This window comes from Poecilia reticulata, linkage group LG7 (genome assembly GCF_000633615.1).
Source record: "Poecilia reticulata strain Guanapo linkage group LG7, Guppy_female_1.0+MT, whole genome shotgun sequence".
NCBI lineage: Eukaryota > Metazoa > Chordata > Actinopteri > Cyprinodontiformes > Poeciliidae > Poecilia > Poecilia reticulata.
In genome coordinates, this window is record NC_024337.1 from 26,858,463 (window position 1) to 26,870,234 (window position 11,772).

At 42.6% G+C, this 11,772-nt stretch overlaps 1 protein-coding gene across 6 annotated transcripts in view; it reads right to left on the bottom strand.

Annotated features, from left to right (window-relative positions):
* The window catches only part of fmnl3 (formin-like 3), a 38,250-nt gene that overhangs the window by 4,726 nt on the left and 21,752 nt on the right, over window positions 1-11,772 (bottom strand). For 2 of the 6 annotated variants that reach the window (XM_008413698.2, XM_008413694.2), the window contains 19 exons: window positions 11,481-11,589; window positions 11,240-11,316; window positions 10,732-10,825; window positions 9,982-10,056; window positions 9,626-9,736; window positions 9,380-9,529; window positions 8,728-8,829; window positions 8,148-8,499; window positions 7,763-7,852; window positions 7,545-7,669; window positions 6,919-7,121; window positions 6,536-6,839; window positions 6,364-6,444; window positions 6,128-6,257; window positions 5,889-6,049; window positions 5,628-5,729; window positions 3,460-3,552; window positions 3,171-3,294; window positions 1,550-1,664 (listed from right to left, as the gene is read on the bottom strand). In XM_008413698.2, the coding sequence (XP_008411920.1) occupies window positions 1,573-1,664; window positions 3,171-3,294; window positions 3,460-3,552; window positions 5,628-5,729; window positions 5,889-6,049; window positions 6,128-6,257; window positions 6,364-6,444; window positions 6,536-6,839; window positions 6,919-7,121; window positions 7,545-7,669; window positions 7,763-7,852; window positions 8,148-8,499; window positions 8,728-8,829; window positions 9,380-9,529; window positions 9,626-9,736; window positions 9,982-10,056; window positions 10,732-10,825; window positions 11,240-11,316; window positions 11,481-11,589 (2,575 nt within the window). In that variant the 3' untranslated portion in view covers window positions 1,550-1,572. Of the gene's footprint in view, window positions 1-956; window positions 1,002-1,540; window positions 1,665-3,170; window positions 3,295-3,459; window positions 3,553-5,627; window positions 5,730-5,888; window positions 6,050-6,127; window positions 6,258-6,363; window positions 6,445-6,535; window positions 6,840-6,918; window positions 7,122-7,544; window positions 7,670-7,762; window positions 7,853-8,147; window positions 8,500-8,727; window positions 8,830-9,379; window positions 9,530-9,625; window positions 9,737-9,981; window positions 10,057-10,731; window positions 10,826-11,239; window positions 11,317-11,480; window positions 11,590-11,772 lie in introns of all 6 variants that reach the window. The other 4 variants (XR_534064.2, XM_008413697.2, XM_008413695.2 and 1 more) reach the window with 4 other exon arrangements.

The window sequence follows — 11,772 nt, forward strand, 5'->3', positions numbered from 1 at the left end:
TTATTTTTAATTTTTTTTATTGTGAGAATCCTCTGGCCCTAATGCTCCTTTGTCGTATAGTCAAGACCAGGAGTTTGAAAACATCAATACCAGCCTTCACAACACCGTGTGATAGAGTCCATGAAAGTGGACTCCACCACTTCACTCACTGCTGGTTGGTTTCTCTAGTGTTGTTTGAAAGGGGGCAGAGTGCAAATGTACGCCACACTTTGTGGTTGTCAAATGGCAAAATGTGGAAAACTTCAAGGGGTATGAATACTTTTGTGAGGCACGACACCCGAATGAGAGCATAAACGATCCAACAAGTAGATGAAATATTCCCATAACCTTGAATTTCATCTATACAACAAAAGACAAATTCAAGGCTTTGGGGATGCAGAAAGAGCAACACTTTAATGCTAACAATGCACTGCTTACGTTACAGCGATCAGCAAGCTTTTTAGTTGGTCAACTAACTTAGAAAACAACGTTTAGGCCAATAGTCGTTTTTGACACAAAAACAAATCTGTGTTATCAAATGAATGTGCATTTCTACTTCCCCATGCCTGCTGACCAAACAGCTGTTGAGCACGCTGCAGACGACAGTTAGCAAAGACACACATGGCGGACATGGTAACACCAGACGACATGCAACACATTTTAGAGAGGGATGAGGATGATCTTCAGGCGATATTTATTAAACTTCACCTCTGACGGGGAGGAGGAAAGTCAGATTTTATGAGTCAGTTGAAAGTTAGGGCATATTATGTCTTGTTTATGCACTATTACCTGGCTTCAGCGTTAGCTGTCTTTTTTTCCCCTGTGGTTAAAATACATTTTAGTGCTGCAAAGCTGTTTTTTGTTGTTGTTGTTGTTTGTGTGAGGCACTAGCTGAAGCAGCTGACATCACTTGTAGCAGCACACAGGAGGCCTGAGGGCCAAGCGGGCCAGGTTTCAAGCCAGGCTACCTTCCTTACCCGCTATTCAGGAGTGGGAAATACTGTCATTAATCTTCTTTTCAGCTGGAGGGAGGGTGGAATAAACAGCAGCGGTTGAAGAGGGGAAAGGGGGGGGAGGGGAAGTCATACATTAGTCAGAAAACCAAAACACCAAACAAGTTAGTCTCACTGGATAAAACTGGCGTTTTTAAGCCAAACCTCTTTCTATTCAGGATTACATGAAAGAGCCTTACAGAGCAATATATGCCATGCATGCTGTATAAATGCTTATTTGCATTACTGATTGCAACATAAGTGTGTCAACATGTTTTTTTTTTTTTTTGTTCATTTCTAAGAAAAACAACAACAACAAAAAAAACATGTCGACGTTTTTTTGCAGCTGCTTTTCTTAAATTCCAACCCAAGAGGTTTGGCTGCCTCCTATCACCAAACGCCTGATAGAAGCCATCTTGAAAGAAAAAACAAAACAAAACAAAACTCAAGCAACCGAAAGAAGACGGCCCACGTTAGTTAACAAGGTTGTTGTTGTTGTTGGAGGTGGGGTGAGGGGACAGGGATCATGCTTCATGCAGAGTGGGATTAAGAGTCATACGGGGAGACACCTGGACAACCTTGGCATTAGAGAGAGGGAGGGCTAGCAGTTGGCGTCGTCGCAGAGGTTGGCTTCACAGAAGAACCGTGAGCCGCGTTTAGCAGTGCGGGCCGTGAAGGGCACGCTCTTCAGTACTGGGGGAAGGAGGGGCGGGAGGAGGAAGAGAAGAACATGTCACACCTGAGACACTGACACACTGCGTTTTGCCCTGGGGAACAAAACTGACTTCATATTATGTAGAAAACGAGTAAACCTGCAACAAAATGAAATCAACATTCTGGAAATCTGTTGCTTAAAAAAAAAAAAAAAAAAAAAAGCCTTATACTCTATGAGGGTAAAATGAGAAAAAAAACAAATCTCAGATTTTAGTTGGGTTGGTGCTTATTGTGACTCAATAGGCATGGGCTGGTGAGAGATTCTCACAGTGTGAAAGTTTTGTAAAAAAAAAAAAAATACCACAGCATGGCCGTATTAAAGTTAAAGGTTTAATCAAAAAAGTATGACGCAATGCGACTGCTTTTATTTCCAACTGGAAAGCAACAATCATTTCTACTGTTGCTAAAATATTATTGATGGTTTTTTTTTTACTTAAATATCTAGAATATTTCAGTTCTTTTGACTTAAAATATAACCAAATGTTTTATTTTATAAGCAAAACAAAGCTTTTCTGTTTTAAATGTTTGTCCTGCTGATTTAGGGTGTAACCAATATCTTTTTTTCCCCCCCTAACTGGACTATGAAACAAAATTTTAAAATGTGCTGCAGGATTCTTTGATAGAAGAAATGGATTTGAATCCAACAACAAAAAAGATGCGATTACAAAACATTCTTATTTAGACGTCACATTATATGTCCCTGACTTTTACCAGATTTGTATTAAACAAAAATGAATTTATTGAAAAGTGGAAATGCGTCTCATCGATCACCGATCAGGGTCAATCATGCTTAAATTGGTAGATAATTTCTGACCAATCAACTGGTGGATCTTTAAGGAAAAGTGTAACTGAAACCTACAATCAGTGCACAGGAACAATAAGGAAGATGCAGTTGCAGGTGAGTTTTCTTGCAACTGCAGAAAACTCAGATGACTATCACTTTCTCTGACACGTAATTAAAAGGGATTATAACCAAAGCAACAGTTTAGTGGTTTTGAAATCCTTTTTAAACTTTTAAAACTCTGCTTTACTTGTCAATTAGCTGTAACCGGCCCATGCCTACTGCCCAGTGATTAAAAGCCATTACTGACATCGTAAAAGTTAATACTGATGCAACATTTATATTATCGACATCTTAGAGCGTGATTATGGATTACAGCAAAAATATCACTGAGCGTACACCGATGCTGCAGAAGCAGGGGTGGGGGGAGCGGGTTTAAAGGCTTTTGCACCAAATTGCCCATCTGACAGAAAAACACTCTAGTGCTGTAAATTTCCCAGCTGGCCGGACGCCTCGCTATGACGCAGCCGGTAGCTGTTGCTATGCGCTGCTGTGCTCCAGATGTGCTGGTGTCTGCAGTATGTAGCACAAGGTGCACTTCAAAGGAGCTGAGCAGTCGATGACCACAGTCATCCTGAGCCTGGGAACACCGGGGCGGCTGCCGGCGCCCACGTGGGGCCCTTTAATGGTTCTTTCTGGCCCACCTGTGATGATGTCCTCGATGGTGCCGTCTTTGCCCTCGTACACCGGTCGATGGTCTTTGGCTTGCCGCTTCCGCAGCTCTGCGATCAGCTCCTGCTGCTGGTGCCTCTTCTTTTGCGCCTGGACCTGCGTCAGCAGAGAGGATTTGGGCTTTTCTGACGGTTCTTTTTTTTTTTTTTTTTTTTTTTTTTTTTTTTTTTTTTTTAAATCACAGGGTAATAAACTTTGCCGAACTTCACAACTATGTGCAGAACTTTGCAGAAGATTCATCCGGCTGAAATTGGACTGTACCTTGGGGTCATGCTGTTTTGCCTCCTGAGCCAGTAACTTTTCTCTCATGGCTTCTTCTTGTTTTTTCTTCAGTTCGTTTTCTTCCACAGCATCCTGTTGAGACGGGGAAAATATGGGGAGGGGGGAAAAAAATGAACTACAACTCAAATAAATCCAAGTCAACAGATTTATGTGGCCCGTTTTAGCACAAGTTCAGAATTCCAACATAAACAGGGAAGGCATGCGTCACATATCTTTGTGAAACAAAACCTAAATAACTGCAGAAACTGTACTCTGGGAAGCAGATGAGAACATTTCTCCTTTTTTATGATTGTTTTTTTGCAATCACCTTTTATTTTTACACTTATTAACTCAACAACCCCATTACCATACAACACACTTATGGCAAGTAAAAAAAAATAAAAAAAAAAAAAATACTATGAATAAAAGAAAAGCTAAAATCCACTTTGTGCATCTAATAACCTGAAAAAACTGGCTGTGAGCATAACAAGAACACAAACACAATATAATCTATCCTGCCATGTGTTTGTGGGCAGAGAGCAGCAATTTGGACCAATCAGTGGCCCACACATGCAGCCAACGGTGGGCGAAAACATTCAGCAGTCGCAAATTACTCACAGGACATGATGTATGCAAAATGCATTATGCCAACCAGCTGTCATAAAACTTTAAATGTGCAGCAAAGCTATTAGCATTTCTTCAAATAACTAAAGTAAAAACTAAGTGATAAAGGTTTTTAGTTTTTTTTTATAAAGATAAAAAAATCCAAGTGTGGTGTGTATTATTAAAAATAAAATGCCTTCAAGAGTCATCTCATTAGTAAATAGTGAACTATCCGTAAATTAATCTGTTGAGGCCTAAAAGGTTTGTTGGAGGACATTCATGAACAAATTGCATCATAAAAACAAAAGGAACAAACCAGGGAGGTCAGGGTGAAGCTGTGGAGAAGATTAAAGCAGCTTTAGTTTATGAATTAAAAAGAATAAAGAGCTTTAAACAATTCATAGAGCTCTCCTCAGTCCAAGGTCAGAATAATCTGATATAACTGTAAATCATCTAAATAAGCTAACAGGCTGTGCAAACAGAGTAATTAACCAGAGAAGAGACCAAGAGGTGACTCTGGAGGAGCTGTAGAGATTTGCAGATACTGGGGAGTAACACGAAAAGAAAAAAAAAACACTGCAGGAAAGCTAGCGAACGTGCCGTTTAAAGTTGGCCACAAGCCACAAAGAGGACACAGAAAGCAGATCAAAGAACGAGCTCAGCTCATGCATGGAGGAACACCAACACTGCAAATCACACTGAACCCAACACCACAATGTGTGGCGGCATCATTATGCCGTTGGCATCCATTTGTATCGAGATCCAAGAATCTTAATACAAATATATGTCAAACATTTCCTGATTTTAATTAGTAAAATGTTTTCACAATTATGTGCGACTTCGTGATGGTCAATTCAAAATCCCAATAAAATAAAGTGTAGGGTTCTAGGGGAGTGAATACTTATGCTATGTACTTTATTTAAAAGCTTGTCCTTTTTAAACATTATTTTATGGAGGACATTGTGGGACAAAATTAAAAGTTTTTATAAAGCATTAAATAAATTAGGTTGATTAAATTTCCACTAATTTGTGTTTTTGTATTCATCTAAAACTTTAAACATTATTTTCAGGGTTCTGGTTTAGCATTGAGACTTTATTCCAGCGAAATTCTGGATTGTTGTCAAGGTTACCTTGTGTGTCCCTCAGTAAGGACAAATCCAATAAATCTGGACTTACTGTCCAACTCTCTACGTGAACTCAAACAGACACTTGTGCCCTTAAATCTGTGTCTTGTACATTTCCTTAAGCAGATCCCATAAATCCAGTCTGAGAACAATCCCAGGATGTGTGCTGTGTGGCGGGGCCTGGGCGCGGCTGTCCGGGGTAAAAGCTCAGAGGTGGGGGGGGGCAGTCTAAACACCACAGCTGCAACTCTAAAGTCAGCCCCAGCTGGCCTTTCCTGTTATTTGCCTTCAGACTACACGCCACGTCCTGTGGCACAAAGAGGCGGCCAAACTCCGCTCCGAGGCGGAGCTTAAAACAAACCAGGGAACTTCCCAGAAGGCCTGCAGAGAAGACCGCGGCGTGTCAGCACACAGAGGCGAGGGGAGGTCGCCGGGGCTCACCTTGTAGGCCTTGATGAAGCGCACAAACACGGGGAAGAACACCGAGGGCGGAGTCGTCTTGGCGCTCTCTCCGAAGTAGCTCACCACACTGTTGAAGGCTTCCTAGAATCGACGGGGAGGAGAGTGGAAGCGCAGTTTGTAAACACTGTCGAGTCAGGAGCAAACAGTGGTTACGTGCGAGACGTCAGAGAGCTGAAAGCGTGTTTTGTTTCCCCCTCCAGCATCTCTTTGGATATTTAGTGTGAGCTTTAGAATCAGTACCTCTGCCGTCTTGGCGTCCCGCTGCAGCTTGTCCAGCTGCGGATCGCTGGCCTGGACGAAACCTTTCAGCACCGGATGGTCATGGAGACTGCACTCCCTTCGGATCAGCTCCATGCCTTTGCCCAGCTCTCGGACGTCAAGCAGCACGTTTTCCAGAGACACTGCACGCAGTTCGAACGGGTCAGCAACTTTAAAGCCTTATCCATTAAAAACACCGTAAAGGTTTGGAGCTTACTCACCCGCCGCAGCTTTATCCACAAAGTGCAGTTCATTGTAGAAGTTGGCCAGTTCTGGGTACTTCTCCTTCACAATAAGAGCGATGTAGTGGAGCAGAGTCATTTTCCTGTCCGTGGACTTTGTGTCCAGCAGCTGCACAGCCAAAAAAAAAAAAAAACAAACATCATCATCATCAGCAAAAAAACAAAAACTACAAAGCAATATGCCGTTGGCTGGATTTTTCTTATTTCAAACTCACCAGATCAAGACTTTGTAACTTAAAGCCATAAACACTGCCACGTTTACTGCTGTTCATGTAGTTTCCCAAAGCTAAGATGATCTAAAAGACAAGCAGAGTTATAAGTTTTTGTTCCCCGACCAAACAAACAAACACAAGCGGCACAAAAGCCGCTACGAAAACCCTCGCCAACCTCGAGCATCCTCTTCAGCTTCGGCGAGGACTTCACCGAGCCAGACGCAGCGATGATGGCGTTGAGCTGCGGGGTGAGCATGCCGATGCTGTCCGCAAAGTTCCCGACAAAGGTGATGATGTTCATCCTCTGGGTGAGCCGCTCAATCTTGCTGAACAGCAACATGAAGCGGTCCTCCTCGGCCAGCTGGTCCAGCGGACGACGCTCGCGCTCGTACTGACGGAGCACCTTCACCTCCGCCTCGGTGGGCAGGAAGCGCATCAGGCACTCCACAAAGTCCACAGGCAGAGCCTTGAGGTCGAACCTGTAAAATAGCAACGCTCATTTGTACCTTGTCCAGTGGGTAACCGTTTCGTTTTGTTCAGCTTATTGGAGATGCGTACTTCTCAATTGCTCTGCAGATCTCCTCTGTGGTCTTGTTGGCTTTCCGCAGCGTGATGGCCAGGTTTTTAGACCGATTGGCGTCAAGCAGAGTGACTTTGTTTACCGCCTTCTGAGAGACTTTACTCTTTGTGCAAGAAAGATCCACAACAGGGCCCTGGGCTCTCGTCTTAAACAACTCCTCGAACCTCTCCAGATCCAGCTCCTGCATGAGAAATACATCATGCATTCTGATTCTAAACAGATACGAAAGACCCATTTCAAACCCTCCACACTGAGTGTAACTAAACCATTTTCCTCTCAGAAGTAAAAAACACAAAGAGGACAAAATGTGCTACAGAAGATGATCAGAGGTTCTAATAGCTATTACGCAGCAGTCCCAACTTTATTTTACAAAGGGCTTAATAATGATTTAGCTCGGAGGAACCTGCCTTTTAGCCACTCACCCAGATTTACATTCCCACCACAGATATTGAGCAGGATGATAAGGAAGATGGGTTTTTTTATTTATTTTTTTATCAATTGATCTGTAACTGTTTCTATTTTCTTACCGCCTCCAAAAACATTTTAAACCAGAATGTTTAAAAAAAAACAAAAAAAAAACGTTACAAGTCTCTTCTGGATGTACCTCCAGCACACGCTCATCATCGATCTCGTTGAAGACAGTGCCGTTGATCTGATTGGGCTTCAGGGCCGTCCAGTTAAATACGGGCAGACGGAACTTCGTCTTGATTGGCTTCTTGATTCTGATTGCTGTGGAGTGGTGTTTTAAACACACAAATGATGTTAAAATAGGCTGTAAATTGTTAGAACCATCCAAAACAAAGAACATCCCATTGATCTCACCTGACAGACCCAGGGTCATGATGACGGAGGGAGAAGCATCTGGCAGTGGAGGCGGAAGTGGAGGAGGAGGAGGCGGTGGAACTGGAACAGCTGTGATTAATGCAGAAACTAATTTTAGAACAGTATGAGCTATATTTCCACTAATGTAACTTTTCTATTCAGTGAAAAATTTTTATTTTGCTCCTAAATCAAACATGGTCTAATAATGTAAAGAACTGAAAACACAGGAAACTGTTTGTTGTTTTTTTTTGTTTTTTGTTACCATTTCCTGTCTGGGTCAGCTGCACAGTGCTGTGACCCGTCACTTTGCTCTGGCATAAAAGAGCTGAAACCAGATGCTCTCTGAGAGCGTAAAGTAAAACAAGAAAACCTTCACATGCATCACCTGAAGCAGAAGGCAGAGGAGGGGGAGGTGGTGGAGGCGGTGGAGGAGGCGGTGGAGCTTCACTCGCGGGTGGCAAGCTGGTGTCTGGTCCTCCGGGTTCTGTCAGCCCAGCCGTGGAACCGAACATCAGCTGGCCAACGTTCCCCAAAGTGATCCCGATCCCGCCACCCCCGACGCCCAGCGGCTCGATAGAGATGTCGCCATCGGGCTTCTTGTGCAAACGGATGGTGCCCTGCTGTTCCAGCTCCAGCAGCCGCCGCTCGATGTTGACCTGCCTCTGGAACGCAGCATCCTTCTCCTTGATCATCCTCCTCAGGGTGTTAACCTGGGTGTTGGTCGACTCGTACGTCTCCTGAGCAGCCACCGGGGGGCGGTAAAGAGCACGTTATGAGGGCTCCGGCACTTTATAGAAACATCCTGTTTCCTTGTGACCTCGTTTTTTTTTTTGTTTTTTTTTCCTTTTCATTTCAGCTCATCTCAAACAGATTAATTACTCAAATAGGAAACTCTCAAAGCCACACTTAGGCGAAACGGCAAAAAAAAAAAAAAAAGGAATTATAGCATAGCAACTAGAGCTCACCCGTATTGCTTGCAGATCTTTATCTTTCTGGAGTAAAAGCTTCTCCAAATCTGCGACTTTCATCATCGTTTCATTCTCCACTTCCAGCAGCTTCTCAGTCACCTGAGAAAACGACACGGAGAGAGTAACAGAGTGATGAGAGGGCATCTTCCCCAGCTCCGCTCCCTTCTGGACGCCGCATCATCAATAAGAAATGAGATATAGCCAGCAGAACGATGCAGCGCGATCATGACACAGCTTTTAGTTTTGATTTCGATGGCATTACACGTGCTGGTCTGGAATGCACCAAGAATCTTCACTCTGATCTTCCCCCACCATTCCTGACCCCTGAGAGCAGGGTTTGTTATGAAATTCCTCAAATGATGTCAGGACTGCCTACGGCCTTCTCCCAAGTGAAGGAGGCCTTTAGCACAGCGGCGTGGGATTTGGAAAAAAAAAAAACACTAAACACAGCGCGGCAAGGACAATAATAACTTTGTTCCTCACACACTATTTTCCCGCATTCCCCCCACCCAATTATTATCTCCAACCAGTTGTGAAAAGCAAACACAGAGTAGATTTCTAATTACCACATGGAGACAGCCAAGTTAAGTAGGCACAACAGCGGGCACTGAGAGCAGCGCTGGTGGTCCAGACTGGGTGGTGCACTTACATGGGACAGGTGCTCCTCCAGCTCCTCCACCTTCTCCAGAGCCGCATTTTTCGTCTCGGCATCCTCCAGGAGGCCACCCACGTCAAACACGTTGTCCAGGTAGGCCTGGATCTGCACTGACAGCTTGTCGCTCTCCGTGTGCTTTGATTTCTGACGTCAACAGGGCCGGTTAGGAATCAGCGGCACCTCATACACAATCTCTGTGAAGTTTTAAATGTTTTGTCTCGGAATTAATGGTTTCCTTACCTCTAGGTATTCATCAAGTCCCAGCTTGGTGAATTCAAACTGCAAATGGACTCTGAAGTTCATGTCTTCGACCGAGTGGACCACGATGTTAATAAACTGCATGCACGCAACCTAGGCCACAAACGCAAACAGACATAGACTCCATTTATACCTGGTACTGTGATCTGTATCTGGATAATGACACCAAGTCGGTGGAGTCTTGCTTTAACACCTGCCATTAAAATGAGTTTTTACTTGTGTAGAGATGCCAGTACGAACCGTATTTTAAGTTAGTGCCAACTAGAAACAGAGTATTTGATCAAAACCTATGTTGACATTAAAAGAAACATGTATGGGTAAGGGACAGCTTTTCCTACCATGAAGTCGATGTTTCCCTCCTCACTACGAAAGTAATCCATCAGTCTCTCGAAGCGATGCTTCTCTTTACAAACCTGAAATGAAAAAGATGCAGTGACACGAATTCTGTGACAAGTTTGTAAAAGACCAAATTTGTGTCTTCGATGTTTTGTGTCATGCTTGCAACATCCAACATGCCAGCTATAACAAATAGTCTATTACGTTTAAGTTGGGTATTATGCTCATAATAATAATTTGCATGTTGCACTTTTTAAATGTATAAAAAGTGCTAAAATGCTAGCAACATCTTTTACTGAGCATTTCAGCAATATGTTCAAAAACCTCTGTATACAAATGAATTCACATTAAAAAGTGCTTTTTTAAAAAAATAAATAAATAAAATACTTTCACTATCCCTAAATTTATATCCACGGCAATATGCAATACTGTATTATGAAGACAGACAATTTGAGAAACATCAATTTTTTTCCACTGGGAATTCCATCTTCTATGGAACGTTCTTTAATTTTTTTTTTTTTAAATCAAATTTAAAGTTGGAAATTTCAAATAAACAATTTTTTTATGCTCATAAAAAATGTCCATAATAAATAACTTTTTTTTAATGGACTTTTATTAAACAGTAACCTGCTGTTCTTTTAGAAAGCAGTAGATGGCGGTAGTTTGAACCCCCTGTCCTAGATTCTAGATTAAAAATACACAAGTAGAAAGAAGCGGGTCTCTCATAATTAGTTCAAAATGGCACTAAGCACCTCTTTGAAGTTATCAAAAGCTGAAAGGATGATTTCATGACCTCCTCGAACAAGACAGACAGCAGCAAGGAGCTCGAGGACCAACGCCTTTGTCCTGGAAGTGCAAGAGAATCTCATGAATACAAGACATTCTAAACTAACACTGGAATATGAAGCTACTCAGAAAAATCTTTAAAAAAAAAAATTATATAAAGAACATTAAGAAGTTATAAGTTATAATCCACATCCAGTGTTAAACAAAACTAGTTGGGTTTTTTTGTACTGATTTTTAAACGTTTGTTCTCATACTCTTCATTATATAGTGGTCAATCCTGTGGTTCACCACTAATCTTTCTTTAGTAAACATTCCTTTTACAGCCTGCAAGCGTGCCTCTGATCCTCGACTTCAGAGAGAAGCCGAGCCCCATAGAGAATGAGGAAGCATATCGGATGAGCTGGCTGCACGGTTTCACCTATTGTTCAGCCCGGCCTGGTTGTGGAGGGGCCCCGGGGCTCCACAGGTTCTTACCGTGGGTTCTTATTGTTCAGGCTGAGAGCGATTTCATTGACAGCATGTGCATGAGACATGACCATATTGAAGCCATACTGCATGGAGAGACAGAGAAACAGACAAGTGAGCAGGATGTGGTAAGAAAAAAAAAATTGTGTTCAACACTTGACAGCACAGGAAACGCATCATCCCATCCGTGTCAGACTGTGCACCACACAGGACCATGCAACGTGAAATGCAGGTGCAGCCGCTTGTATACCTGATAGTTCATGATTGCTCTCAAGCACATGATGCACACATGCACATCATCTTTTTGGCTCACGAGCCTCGAGTTCTTGATGGTTTTGCTGTTTGAAACGGATCCGTAGCTGCAACAGATGGAATAAAGTTACAAGTTGAAATCTTCCAGCAATTTATTCAAGTTCATGATTGCTATATATCATGAAGCAATCAGTGTTGCTTCCTAAGTGGACAGTTTGATTTCACAGAAGTTTGATTTACTTGGAGTTATATTGTGTTGTTTAAGTGTTCCCTTTATTTTTTTGAGCAGT